Consider the following 13,427-nt stretch of genomic DNA (forward strand, 5'->3'; position numbering starts at 1 on the left):
ATAACAATTTAGTATGATATATTGAGAATATCTTTTTGACGTTATAATGGTTCTCACAATGGAATTTTAAAATTAATGGTAAGCTTAATGGAAATGTGCTTCATCCATAGACATTCAGTTTATTATATATGATGTTTTATCTTCAAAAAATTCTATGGTTAAAAACATTTTTATACTTTTTAATTTGAAAAAGTTGCAATTTAAGTTCTCAAATTTAAAATATTACAATTAAAATCTCAAATTTAAATGCAAATATTCGAACTTAAAGGATAAATTGCTAAAAAAAAAAAAAAATACTAAAATGTAACTCAGAACTCTAATTACATAAATAGCAGGGGGAATCCAAATACAAGCCGGCTGAGGCCATGGTCCCCCCTACCCCCTCCTAAATTAATATCTTAGCCTTTTAAAGTTGCTTCTATCAAATTTAAAATTAATGGAAAATTAAGTATTTGTTCTCTCATGTAATCAATAGTTGCTATATGTAAAAATATAAATATAAAATTGTTACCACAAAGCTTCTAATTCAAATTATCAATTGTTTTTATTAAAAATAGAATGAATTAAAGTTATATTTTAAATATATATACATACTAGCATCAATCCCTATACAATGCACTGCATGTATAACTATAATCGATAAAATATCAATAAAAGTAAATTTAAGTGTTTAAAGCTTTAGAAATTAAATTAAGAAAATGGATAGATTATTTAGATCTAATTCTTCTACTAGTTCTAGATTAAGTACTAGTTCTAGATCATCACTTAATGGAAACCAAATACTAGACATAATCAATGAAGAACATTATAGTTTTCCTTCTAATGAATCAATCAACCCCGACTGGAATATTCCTCCTGTTTCACCTATTGAAATTTACCATCATAAAACTTGGTCTTTAGCCTCATTTAAAAGTGAATCACATATTAAAATTATTAAACAAGTTTATACAATCAACAAAGATCATGAAACCTGCCAACTAATCAACCAAGATAACATTAAACAACATCTAAGAGATGGTCACCGTTTCTTACACATAGGATTAATTCAAATCGGAATTAAACCCCTTACAAAATTAGGAACCAATTCATCTATACTACTATGTCTTAGAGATGCCAGTTTTAAAAACTTTAATGAAAGTGTCTTTGGAGTCGTAGAAACCAGTTTATGTAATGGTCCTGTTCATTTTGACTGTTATCCAAATTTTCCAGTCAGTTTAACAGATCCATGCATATTAAAGGTCTTAACTCTTAATCTAAAAGCATCGGGTTATAACTTCGACGAAGGTCATCAACCCTTAGCGTTAATTTACAGAATCCATTATAAAGTCTCAGGAACCAATATGAACTTTAAAGCTAAAAAACATAATGCTAAAGGTCATACCATGTTAATCCAGAGTCAATACCAAGATTTAAATATTAAAATCCCTAAATTAATCAAATGGTCAGATGTTAATTTACCCACTGATTGGATATTAACTGATGTCCGCAGTCCAACCCCTATTCAAAATGTTTTAACCAACACTGAGTTCATCTCACAATCTGATGATGGATCAGTTAGAATCACTTTTGATAGAAATCCTAGATCTAATCAACCCTTAGGAGAAACCTCCTTAAGAAGGTCACTTAATAAACTAATCATAGAGTCAATCTCTTCTGATAGTACGTCTCGAAGAGATCACGAAATTGAAAAAGATTTATAAAAAATTAAGATTCAAGAATTAGAACAACAATTACACAAATTAAGATTAGAAAATGAACTTAAAAATCTTAAATTAAAATCAATTCACCACATTGGACAAGTTAGTCAACCTCGTTACAGTGATGAAGAAATACAATCAATACAATCACCCACAACCTCAGATTTCATAGATCACCAATTAAACACATTAGATACCCCCTTTAAACCACATTGGAAACAATTAAATCAAGAAATGATGTCCGATAAAAATCATGATAGGTTAATAAAATATAGACAATCACACACTAGAGAACAAAAAGAAGAAATTTGGCAAAGTTCGAAACAGACAATGTTACAACTTAAATTTGATATACAATTTTTTGATTTCTCGAAAAATATTATTACCCCTTAAACAATTTAAAAAATTTAACAAAAGAAAAATGGACTAAATCATATCAATCCACATAGACTACGATTCATTAACTTATGGAGATATAGTTTCAATAATAAAAAAAGAAGGATTAAAAATGTGCACTGATATGAAAATAGCCAATCAACTCAATAATGATAAAAAGAAAACTAAATACGAATTAGGAAACTTTTGTCAACAATATGGTCTATCTACAATAGCACCCTCTAGGAGAAAAAAAATCAAAGAAAAATCACATAGGAACACTTTTAGAAACAATAAATATTCCAATCATAAAACTTATTACAAAACCCATAAGTTTAATAAGACCAATTCTGATAAATTTTATAAATCAAATAAACATAAAAAAGATTCAAAAAATAAAACTAAAATCAAACGCTTTAAATGTAATAAATTTGGTCATTTTGCTAATGAATGCAAAGTTAAGCAAACAATCAAACAATTAGAGAGACCAGAAGATCAAAAACAAAACTTAATCAATGTCTTAGGAATTCACAACACAGATAGTGAACATAGTGAAAACAATATTTATACTGAATCAAATTTTGACGAATTAAGTATTCACACTGAATCCACTAGTGACACAGATAACCCCAATATCACTTTAGGATGTTTAGATGCCTGTTGTCTAGATACCTGCTGTACTCAATCACTTAGTGTCTTAACTAATTCCACTGGAGATGAAGATATAATTTTAGAATTACTTAGCAAATTAGAAAATCCTGATGAAAGAATAGAATACATGAAAAAATACAAAAAGATAATAACTGATAATCACAAAGAAACAAATCAACATAATAAAAGTACTCAAAAAATCTGTTTAACAGAAGCCTTACAAACCTTTAATAAATCAAAAAATAAACACATAACTGTTCAAGATCTACAAACAGAAATTAAAACAATTAAGTCTGAAATTAAAGAATTAAGATTAGAAAATCATATCATCAAACACCAATTACAGTTTATTCATTAGCAAAATGACCAAATTTATTACATTTAAAGCATTTGATTTTAGTTTTATTTTTTAAATCTTTTTTATGTTTATTTGAATTATAAAATTTATCATAATTGGGTTTAGTAAACTTATTGGTTTTGTAGTAAGGTTTTCTAAAGGGTTTCTTATGGGATTTTTCTTTAATTTTGGTTCTCCTAGAGGGTGCTATTGTAGATAGACCATATTGTTGACAAAAGTTTCCTAATTCGTATTTAGTTTTTCTTTTATCATTATTTAGTTGATTGGCTATTTTCATATCAATGCACATTTTTAATCTTTCTTTTTTTATTATTGAAACTATGTCTTCATAGGTTAATGAATCGTAGTCTATTTGACCACTATCATTACTTAGGACATTTCTGATTTTTCTAGCAAATAATTGGGGTAAACCATTAATAAATTTTTCTTTCCAAAAGGGTTGATTACTATCGTCTCTCATCATGATTCCAGTGGTAAATATTTGTACATACCATTCGAAATCACTAAGAGTTGGACAGTGTAAATTGGTTAATTGACTATGTATTCTTTCGGTGACAACTATAGGGGTTCATATAAAATGTCTGATTATTGTAGCTAACAAGGTATTGACACCATCTGGGACACCTTGACCTATTGATTCATCAAATATGGGGAATCCTTCTTCATCTAATTTGACTGCGTGAATGATTTCTGATTTAGATTGATCTGTTAAATGTTTTTCCCACCAGTAGTGTAAAGTACCGGTAAAACCTGTGACTAATAATTCAACAATTTCAGGTTGGGGAAGGTTTTGATTAGTAAAATAACTATTAGCAACCATGGACATGTGGTGTAATTTGTTTAATATTTCTTGTTCTTTTAATCCATCTATATTCCATTCGTATAATTTATCAGAACTAACAGAGAATTGATTTTTAGAAGTTGATTCTTGAAATTCTGGAGGTAAGGGTTTATTATTCCATTGTTTAAAGGTATTAAATCGTGGTTTTTGATTTTTAAGTCTATTAATATGATTATCTAATGAAGATTGATTTGATTCTGTATCAGATGAATTCCTATTGTTAATGGTAGCAAGATTGGAAGAGGAGGCTTCATTTTTTGAATTGGAAGTTTTTAATTGTAATTCTTTTAAGAGTTGACTAAGTTGATTAGTTTTATTAGGAAGTGTTGGAACTTTTGTAATATCTGGAAATTTTATAAGTGGTTGAGATTTAATTTCTTCTTTAGATGAATTATCAATTTTGGTTTCTATTTTATCTAATTGTTTACCTACAGTAATAAGACTTTGATTTGTGTAATTATTTTGTTCAATGACTTTTCTAATTTCATTAGCTAAATCTTTGTTTTCATGTGTGGAAGTTTTAAATGGTGAGGCTATGACTTGATTATTTAAATGGGGAATGATTATTTTCTCAACTGGAGGGTGACTAGATAGAACTGTGGATTGATATGATTTAATCCATTTTTCTTTTGTTAAAGTTTTTAAATTGACTCAAATTTTGAACGTTCATTACGTTTTGTTAGCACTGATTTGATTGATAAAATCGACATGTTTGGTCATATTTAAAAAGCTATTTAAAATTTATTGTTCATAAGGATATTTAGATCTTATTTTTTTCAATCTATACTATAAAAGTTTGTTAATAACTAAAAGTTTGACTTCTATATATAATATTATTTAATCATGAAATTCAAATTTAAATATACTTACCTATCTAATTTTTTCTATCAATAGAATTTAAATTCAAATTCAAATATATTTATATAATATAATTTAAATTCAAATATATTTAAATAATATTTTCTATCTATGAAATTCAAATTCAAATTCAAATGTATTTTTTGATTCCTTGCAAATAATTAATTTCTATATATTAAATACTTATGTATAATTTAATTATTTATTATTATTATTATTTATCCTATAAACACATATTTAGCTTATAAGATAAATTATTTATAGAATTCAAATTAAAAAATATTTATCTATTTAATTTTTTCGGTCTATGAAATTCAAATTTAAATGTAATTTTTGATTATTTGCAAATAATTAATTTTCCTTATTAAATCTTTATAATATAATATAATTATGTTTATTATTATTATTATTATAACCTAATTAACAATAATTTGGATTTAAAAAAAGGTATACATATATATATATATACTTGTACATACCATATATATACAGTTTCACTATCATATATGTCGACTTATACATTATGATATAGATCAACAACAAATTATATATCATTTATGGTGTTATATATATTTTATTTCAATGTTACATATGATTTGATTATAACCTATATTTAATGTGTATAGCATTATTCATCATAGTAAAATTATATATATATATATATATATATATAATATTATAAATATGTATTTATTATTTATTAAAAATTTATTTCAAAACAGAAATTGATCTTATATATATTTGGATACAACCATAAAAGATAAAAAAAATCTTATACTTTTTCAATCAATTATCTAATATTATAATGATAAAAATATATATTTTTGAATACAACCAATAAAAGTAAAAAAATTCATATTTTTAAACAATTATTCCATTTGGTACTAATTAATATTTTGATAGGATTATATATAATAAATTTTTTTTTTATTGATGATTTTGAAGAAAATTTGGAATGATAATATGCTACATGTGATACTGACTCTTTTACTTTTATATTATATATATATATATATAGGAACTTTTACGGTGCGGACGGTTCGCATGCAGATGCACCCAAAGCCGATACTTTTTTGGCTAAAAATGTCGATTTTACTGTACACTGTATATATAAAAGCCGACCTTCCATCCAAAAAATATCGGATTTAGATGCACTGCGCATGCGGACCTTCCGCACCGTAGACTTCTCCTATATATATATATATATATACTCAACTAAGAATTTGTGATTTCCTTATGCCTTTTTTACTTATGAAGTTATAAATTAAGATGAATAAGTATTATGGTAGGTTTTTAGAGCCCTTATTTATTTGTTTTCTCATTTGCATTTAAAATTTTAATTTTGATCTAATGTTACAAACAATATATTTGTTTACAAATTTGTTTTTCTTCGACACTGTGCCCCGCGTTAAACTTCCTCACTTCACACCTGATAAACAGGTTATTTTTATATAACAAATTATATTTTTTAAACTTAAATAACCCAAGACTAGGATATAAGGCGAACATATTTCAATTTTTTTTTTTTTTCATGGGATGCTTCCCAATGTTATTATTTCACTTTTTTTTTTTTTTTTTTTTTTTTTTTTTACACTCTGATTTCTATCTCTATGTACTGTGCTACCTCGATCAGTAACAACTCAAAATTAAGTGATAAATCAAAGAAACCAAAATACAATTTATTTGGCAAATTCCACATCAAATTAAGAAATGAGTTTAGACAGTAGTATGGAATCAACGACACAGTGACGACTGAGAGAGATAACGACTCACTGTCGAAAAAGCTGTGGGAAAAAACCTCACCAGTTATTCAAAATTCAAATCCTTTTGTATTGTTATCCTTTTTTATGCAAAATCCAATTCCAATAAATACCCCAATAGGAAATTTCCCAAAAAAAAAAAAAAAAAAAAAAAAAAACCCAATAGGAAAAAGAAATTAATTGGTTAGTCCAACCAATCATGTAATTACAAGTGGCTTAAATTTAACATTTTTCAATTTTTTGGGTCAATTATTTTATTTATTTAAACCCATAAAACCCCCCATGGAATTTTACTGTAAAATATCGGATCTAAAAAGTATGGATTCGGGATCGATTTCGGAATATTCATTGGCCATTGGTCACAGTCACAGACTAATAGCGGCAGCACAACGACCAAAACCAGCCGCTATCTTACGCTAACAGTCATGGGTTGTCTGCTATCCTACGCTTCCCCAAATGTCTTAACAAACGTAATACCTTCCAACTGCCTCTTCGCCTTCGTTGACAAAGATCTTACAGTGTCCGAGATTACGAAGACGATGATGCTTATTCGGAACCACTTTTGGCCGCTTTGGAATCAGGGTCTCTGAGAATTTAACGAAGGTGGGTGGTAGGGTTTGAGGATTAGAGGGCCAGAGGTTGTTGAGAAGAAGAAGAAGAAGAAGGAAAAGAAAATCAATGGCGGAATTATGGTGTGAAATGGTTGTTGCTATAATGGGTATGATTGTATTAAGCTTTGGAAGAAGTGGGATTGCTGGGAAAACCAGCACCTTTGTTCGTTCTGAGTGGCCTTCTTTAGATATCCCTCCTGACAATCAAGCTTTTGCAATCCCAAAAGGTCGTAACGCCCCTCAACAAGTAAGTTCTTCTTCTGCTTCTTGCTCTTCAATGGAAAATGGTATTTTTTTATTATTTAATTTTTATTTTATTTTATTTTGTTGGGGGGTTTACGTGCATATCACCCAGGGAGATTATGATGGCAAGGCTGTGATAATCTCATGGGTCACTACAGAAGAAGCAGGCCAAATTGAAGTAAAATATGGTACTTTGGAAAACCAATATGCTTTCAGTGCTAAGGGGGTGGTGACTACCTACACCTTTTACAACTACACTTCTGGCTACATTCATCACTGTCTTGTTGATGGGCTTGAGGTATATTGATAAATTTGAATTCTGTAGTATATGGGCTTGTTTTTATTTAGCATATTTGGAATTTATTGTCCTGTCTATTTGATATGTGATGATTCTGTTTTTCTAGTATGACACCAAGTACTATTACAAGATTGGTATGGATGGCTCTGCCCGTGAATTTTGGTTTCATACACCTCCAAAGATTGATCCAGATGCTTCTTATACCTTTGGAATTATTGGTAAGATCTTTCTATTACTAAGAAGAAGAAATGTACGTTTCTTTTCATTATTTATAGGGATAGTGAACTACTTCTTTGCATAAAAAAATTTGCTGGAAAGAGAGAATCTATACATCTTTGTTTGTATCTGTTTCATAATGAATTCTTCATAAATCAAATATAAAAATACGATTAATTTTTCCCAAAAAGTTAAGTCAATTGTGGAAATTGTGAAAAATCTTATTCTCAGTTGTTCTGCGTTTTAGGTGATTTGGGTCAAACATATAATTCACTTTCCACACTTGAGCATTACATACATAGTGGGGGACAGACTGTTTTGTTTGTTGGTGATCTCTCATATGCTGATAGATATGAATATGATGATGTTGGTATTAGATGGGATTCATGGGGCCGCTTTATTGAGCGAAGTGCTGCATATCAGCCATGGATCTGGTCAGCTGGGAATCATGAAATAGAGTATATGCCAAACATGGTACACATAACTTGTCCTTTTTACATAATTTTCCATCATTCTGAGCTTGTAGCTTGTATTTTCTTATCATTTTCCATCATTCTGAGCTCATAGTTCTATCTTTTTCTTACCTTGAGTGCTCTTAAGTACCATAATTTTTGTTGTTAGTGAGATCGCTTCTATATTTGCTGTTTTATTAGTATTTTAGCTTAGCATCTGGGAGAATGACCCATCATCAACTTCAAGTTGTACCAATTTGGAAGTTTAGGGGTCTTATTACTAGAAAATTTTACCTGGATTTTACATGAAAATTATTTTAGTTTGGTTATCTTGTTTTTCAGATGGATGTGACTTGAGAAACTATGTATATCATTTTTTTTTTTTTTTTTTTTTTTGGTATGGCGATGTTTTTAAATTATTTTTGTATGAAATGTCCAAAATTATTATTTTTTTTTCTGACATGTATCTCAACTAGCTTCCTCTGGCTGTTTTCCCCTTTCCATTTCCTTTCTCCGGAGTCATTCTTTAACACATTTCCTTTTGGAATATTGAATCTATTTTTCATTTTATTTTATTTTATTTTTAGGTTGGAAATATTATTCTTTTATTTTTTTTTAATGGTCATTGAGACGATTAGTCATTTTTTACTGCTGCTGTTTAGCCCCGTGACATCACGAAGACTATTTGTACACAAAATCTTGATAAACTCACTATCTTAGAAAGCATATTGCTATTTCTGCCGAATATAGTTTTATCCAATAGATGTTGTGCTCATACAGTTCTTTCTTGATATTTATCCATAAATTATTGTCCGGTGGAATATATATATATAATACATAATATATTTTTCCTCTGGTTTTGACAACCATGCTATTTGATTTAAGAATTTTCAAAACATTATAATTTTGTCTTGCTATTTCTTCTATTCCAGGGTGAAGTTTCTCCATTTAAATCTTATCTCCATAGATTTGCTACACCTCATGTGGCCTCCAATAGCACCAGTCCTCTTTGGTATGCTGTTCGACGGGCATCAGCTCATATCATCGTTCTGTCCAGCTATTCTCCTTTCGGTAATTTGTCATTTCCTATTTATTACCAAAATATTTAGTACGTGTATTCCTTTTTTGGTTACTGGTTATTTGATTTGAGCATTTATTGGTTAACAGTTTCGATCTCTATTTGGTTGTTCAAGAATAGTGATCAAAACTCCCAGGTTGATGATACCACATACAACAATCTAAATTTTTTGTATTATTTGTTTTCCATAATTCTGCTCCTAATTAATGAAGGCATGTGTTAATACCTTTAAATTTGTTTTTTTTTTTTTTTTTTTTTTTTTTTTTTTTTTTTTTATAGTTTATATGATAACTTTTATATTTCTTACATTTATATTTAAGTTTCTGCAAACATATTTCACAGTGAAATACACACCTCAATGGAGGTGGCTGCAAGAAGAACTAAGGAGGGTTAATAGAAAGAAGACACCTTGGCTCATCATACTGATGCATGTGCCCCTCTACAGTAGCAACCTGGCCCATTATATGGAAGGTGAAAGCATGCGGGCTGTCTATGAAGACTGGTTTGTCCATTCTAAAGTCGATTTCATATTTGCTGGCCATGTTCATGCCTATGAAAGATCAGTATGGATATTCTTTTCTTCTCATTCCTTTTTCATGAGTAAAAGTAGTAACATAACATATGGAAAGTGTATAAGTATGTTCATCACCACCCAAGGGTTAACTGTTTCCTAGTTCTTATCCTTGTGCTTTGAAGTTCGCTGATACTCCCAACAAATTTCATACAGTCCTGTCAGTTATGTCCAAGTCCCAAATTTAGTTAAAATGGATATTAGAATCTTCCCAAAGTGTCTTGGGCAGAGAATGAAGTCAGTTTCACACAAATGCAATGCTAGATATCCCTTATTACACTGATTAACAAATTAGCAATTGATTAGTGTTGTATTCTTTTTGGTGTTGTTCGATGTCCTAAATGTATATTTAAGTGATATAGACTCATTCTAAGTTCTATTTGTATTCAAAAGGTTCTGTCTCTCAAGTATAATTATATCTAATTAAGTGTAATGCTGTCAATTTGCAGTACCGCATTTCAAATATTTATTACAATGTATCAAGTGGTGACTGTTGTCCTGTACCTGACACTTCAGCTCCAGTGTATATGACTGTTGGGGATGGTGGAAATCAGGAAGGTTTAGCAGGACGGCAATCAATCCTACCATTTCAATCATATTCAATTGGTTTTAGTTCTTTGATGAGGAGGAAAAACCTATCGAAGAAGGATATTAATTTTCCAGTCTAGTTTCTTGGTGAATCCATAATTACATAGCCAAGGCATTTTATTTATCCTGTTCTTCATTATTCCTTGCAGATTTTGGGATCCACAACCTGACTATTCTGCATTTCGTGAGGCCAGTTACGGTCATTCCACATTGGAGATAAGGAACAGAACCCATGCATTCTATCATTGGAACAGGAATGACAATGGGAAAAAAGTAGCGATAGATTCTGTAGTTTTTCATAATCAGTACTGGTATGTATGATCTATATGTATGTATTTTATGATGTACTTTTGGATGCCAATATGTGTTTTAACCCATATCATGCCTGATATCAAAATTCAAAAACTTGTTATTTGATGCATATTTCGTAATTGGATTACAATGATTAATTATTAGAAGTATGCAGTAACATCAATTACTCAAATTTCAGTATTTGTCATTTGGCCTTATTCTCAAAATGGAGGGTCCTTCTTTGGCTAATTTGGTGCTTTTTTTTTTTTTTAAAAAGTGATAGTAAAAAAGTATAAAATATTTTGTTTGCTTTGGAAAGATGCGGATTGTAAGCAGCTGGGGCTCAAAGTTTATCCACTACTTGTATAATAGCTGTTCATTGTTCAATCCCTATTCTTCTTCTTTTTTCACTTTGGCTGGAATTTTTTTTCATTTATTTATATTCGTTTGCAGGGCAAGCAACCTGCAGAGGAGGAGACTCAAAAAGAGAAACTCTTAAGTCTGGAGGGGTAATTAATTAGTGAGGGCTGTAATTGATTTTTCTAAAAGTAGACAGATATTTTTGTAACTAAGCCAAACCTCAGGGGATATATATGAAATTAACCCCTTTATAACAGAAGTGAAAGCATATAAGTACGTTCTAATTTTAAATTTTTATTGCTTTTAGTTTGGAATTTGATGCATTTTAATAGCAGTTATTACCTGGGTTGGTCATTAACAGCCCATTAGTCAAAAGTCAAACTTGATTAATTGCAATAAAAGTAGGACTTAATATACCGAGTTTTAAAATGGGAAGGCGAAATTGCAAACTTCTCAAATTAGAGGTTCCATATTGCAGTAAGCCCTAAATAATAAAATATTTTATAAAGTTGAAGAAACAAATCTGGGGTCGTTGTTTGAGTAATCCCTAATGATAAAATAAAAAATAATAATTATACGTCTAACGGCATCGATAACAGCCCTTCTACGGAAGTCAGGCAGGCCAACTAAGGAAAACATAGAAGCTGGAAAATCCTAAACATAATGAAACATATCGTGATTCACTAGTATCATATATTAACCGAAAAGGAAAAGGGAAAAAAAAAAAAAAAATTCCTTCTAGACATTTCTACAGATTCGGACTGGCTTTCTTTAGAATAGCGGATCCAAATCGATCCGGTGCTGTTATATTAATTTGTATATTTTAGAGAAAAGGAAAAAAAAGTTAATTTGTACTTTTTAAAATATATTTGAATTTCATATGAGTTTTGGTATTATTTATTTTACTTTTTAGAATTTTAATATTTCATAAAATTTATATAAAATTCTAAAATGATTCAAAAGTGATAAAAGAGGTATCGATAGAAAATCTATTAATATATTTTGATTATATGTATAGGTGATATTTTACAATGCAGACTGTTCGTATATAGATAGCACCAAAAGCTAATGAAAAAATATCGGTTTTGCTGTGTATATATATACAGTAAAGTTCGCATGTGGACGGTACACACTGTAAAATTACTTTATATGTATATATTATGTACATATGATTTTTTTTTTTTTTTTGCAAGTATAGGATATGTGTTTTTCAAAGTAGAATATACATTCAAGATTTTTTTTTTTTTTTTTTTAGAAAAAAAATTTGGTAGAATGTTGGTTTAAGATAATTTATTAGATATTGCATCCTCCTTTTTTAAGGGGTAAATTCCATTTAGATCCCATGTAATTTATCCTAATTATATATATTCTTTTACATGGTATTGAAATTTCATCACTAACTTCCCTTTTGTTTTTATAATTCATCAAAACAGATTTATATCTCAATTTCTATCAGTTAATTTAGCAATAAAGGATAAAGAGAGATTGAAAATCAATTTTATATTATTGAATGATATTTGAGTAATATTGTGAAAATACAATTTTGGTATTTAACTATTAAAATAAATAGTAAAAAACTGACAAATGAGAAGTAACTTATGATTTTTCAAAAATGTAAGTTGAAATGTAATTTAAAATAAAATCTCTAACACTTGAAGAGATTTAAAGGGTAGAGGTTTAAAATTCCAAATGTATTTTTAAATTCCAACACTTGAAGAGATTCAAGGGTTAGAGGTCTTGATAGATTATCAATTAATGTATCTTGCTGAAATATTATTATTGGCTAATATATAATATATGTAATCAAAATTAGCCATACACATCTTGTAAGAACTTATTTTAGGTTGGGAAATACATTCAATTTATAATTTAATAAATTTAAAAAAAGTTACAAATTTTAAAAGAATTCATAAATTATTACGAAATTTTATAAATTTTATATAGATTTTGTAAGAATCCAATGAAATTTTTGAAATTGGTCTAAAATTTAGTTAAATATTTTTATTTACAATTTCTCTTCTAAAATTCTGTCAAATACATCGAAATCAATTTTTTTTTTAAATTCTTTTAAAATTAATAATTTTTAATATATTTAGATTTTAAAAGATTTTTACAATATCTTAATTAAATATTTTTTAATTTTAATATATTTTTATAAAATTTATTAAAATCTGAATGA

At 28.5% G+C, this 13,427-nt stretch overlaps 1 protein-coding gene across 3 annotated transcripts; it reads left to right on the top strand.

Annotated features, from left to right (window-relative positions):
- The first annotated feature begins 6,838 nt into the window (after positions 1-6,838).
- Positions 6,839-11,562, top strand: LOC107421831 (bifunctional purple acid phosphatase 26). 3 transcript variants are annotated; one of them, XR_001581807.4, is made up of 9 exons: positions 6,839-7,398; positions 7,492-7,692; positions 7,799-7,910; positions 8,156-8,382; positions 9,293-9,431; positions 9,781-10,001; positions 10,459-10,567; positions 10,747-10,908; positions 11,342-11,562. XR_001581807.4 is itself a non-coding variant. In XM_016031163.4 (9 exons), exons 1-9 carry the CDS (start codon positions 7,219-7,221, stop codon positions 11,385-11,387), a joined length of 1,410 nt encoding a protein of 469 aa, XP_015886649.2. In that variant the 5' UTR covers positions 6,840-7,218; the 3' UTR covers positions 11,388-11,562. The 3 variants fall into 3 exon arrangements, 2 of the variants coding, with proteins under 2 accessions (XP_015886649.2, XP_015886658.2); XM_016031163.4 differs by having other exon boundaries at positions 6,840-7,398; positions 10,459-10,580; XM_016031172.4 differs by having other exon boundaries at positions 6,841-7,398; positions 7,507-7,692; positions 10,459-10,580.
- The last annotated feature ends 1,865 nt before the right edge of the window (positions 11,563-13,427 follow it).

This window comes from Ziziphus jujuba, chromosome 5, assembly GCF_031755915.1.
Source record: "Ziziphus jujuba cultivar Dongzao chromosome 5, ASM3175591v1".
Lineage (NCBI taxonomy): Eukaryota > Viridiplantae > Streptophyta > Magnoliopsida > Rosales > Rhamnaceae > Ziziphus > Ziziphus jujuba.

What these genes read in the sequence shown, in the direction of transcription:
- LOC107421831 (XM_016031163.4), top strand. Translation starts at nt 7,219, where the DNA reads ATGGCGGAATTATGGTGTGAAATGGTTGTTGCTATAATGGGTATGATT. An exon ending in GTCTTGTTGATGGGCTTGAG is followed by an intron (nt 7,693 to 7,798) that starts GTATATTGATAA and finishes CTGTTTTTCTAG; the next exon opens with TATGACACCAAGTACTATTA. An exon ending in TTCATGCCTATGAAAGATCA is followed by an intron (nt 10,002 to 10,458) that starts GTATGGATATTC and finishes GTCAATTTGCAG; the next exon opens with TACCGCATTTCAAATATTTA.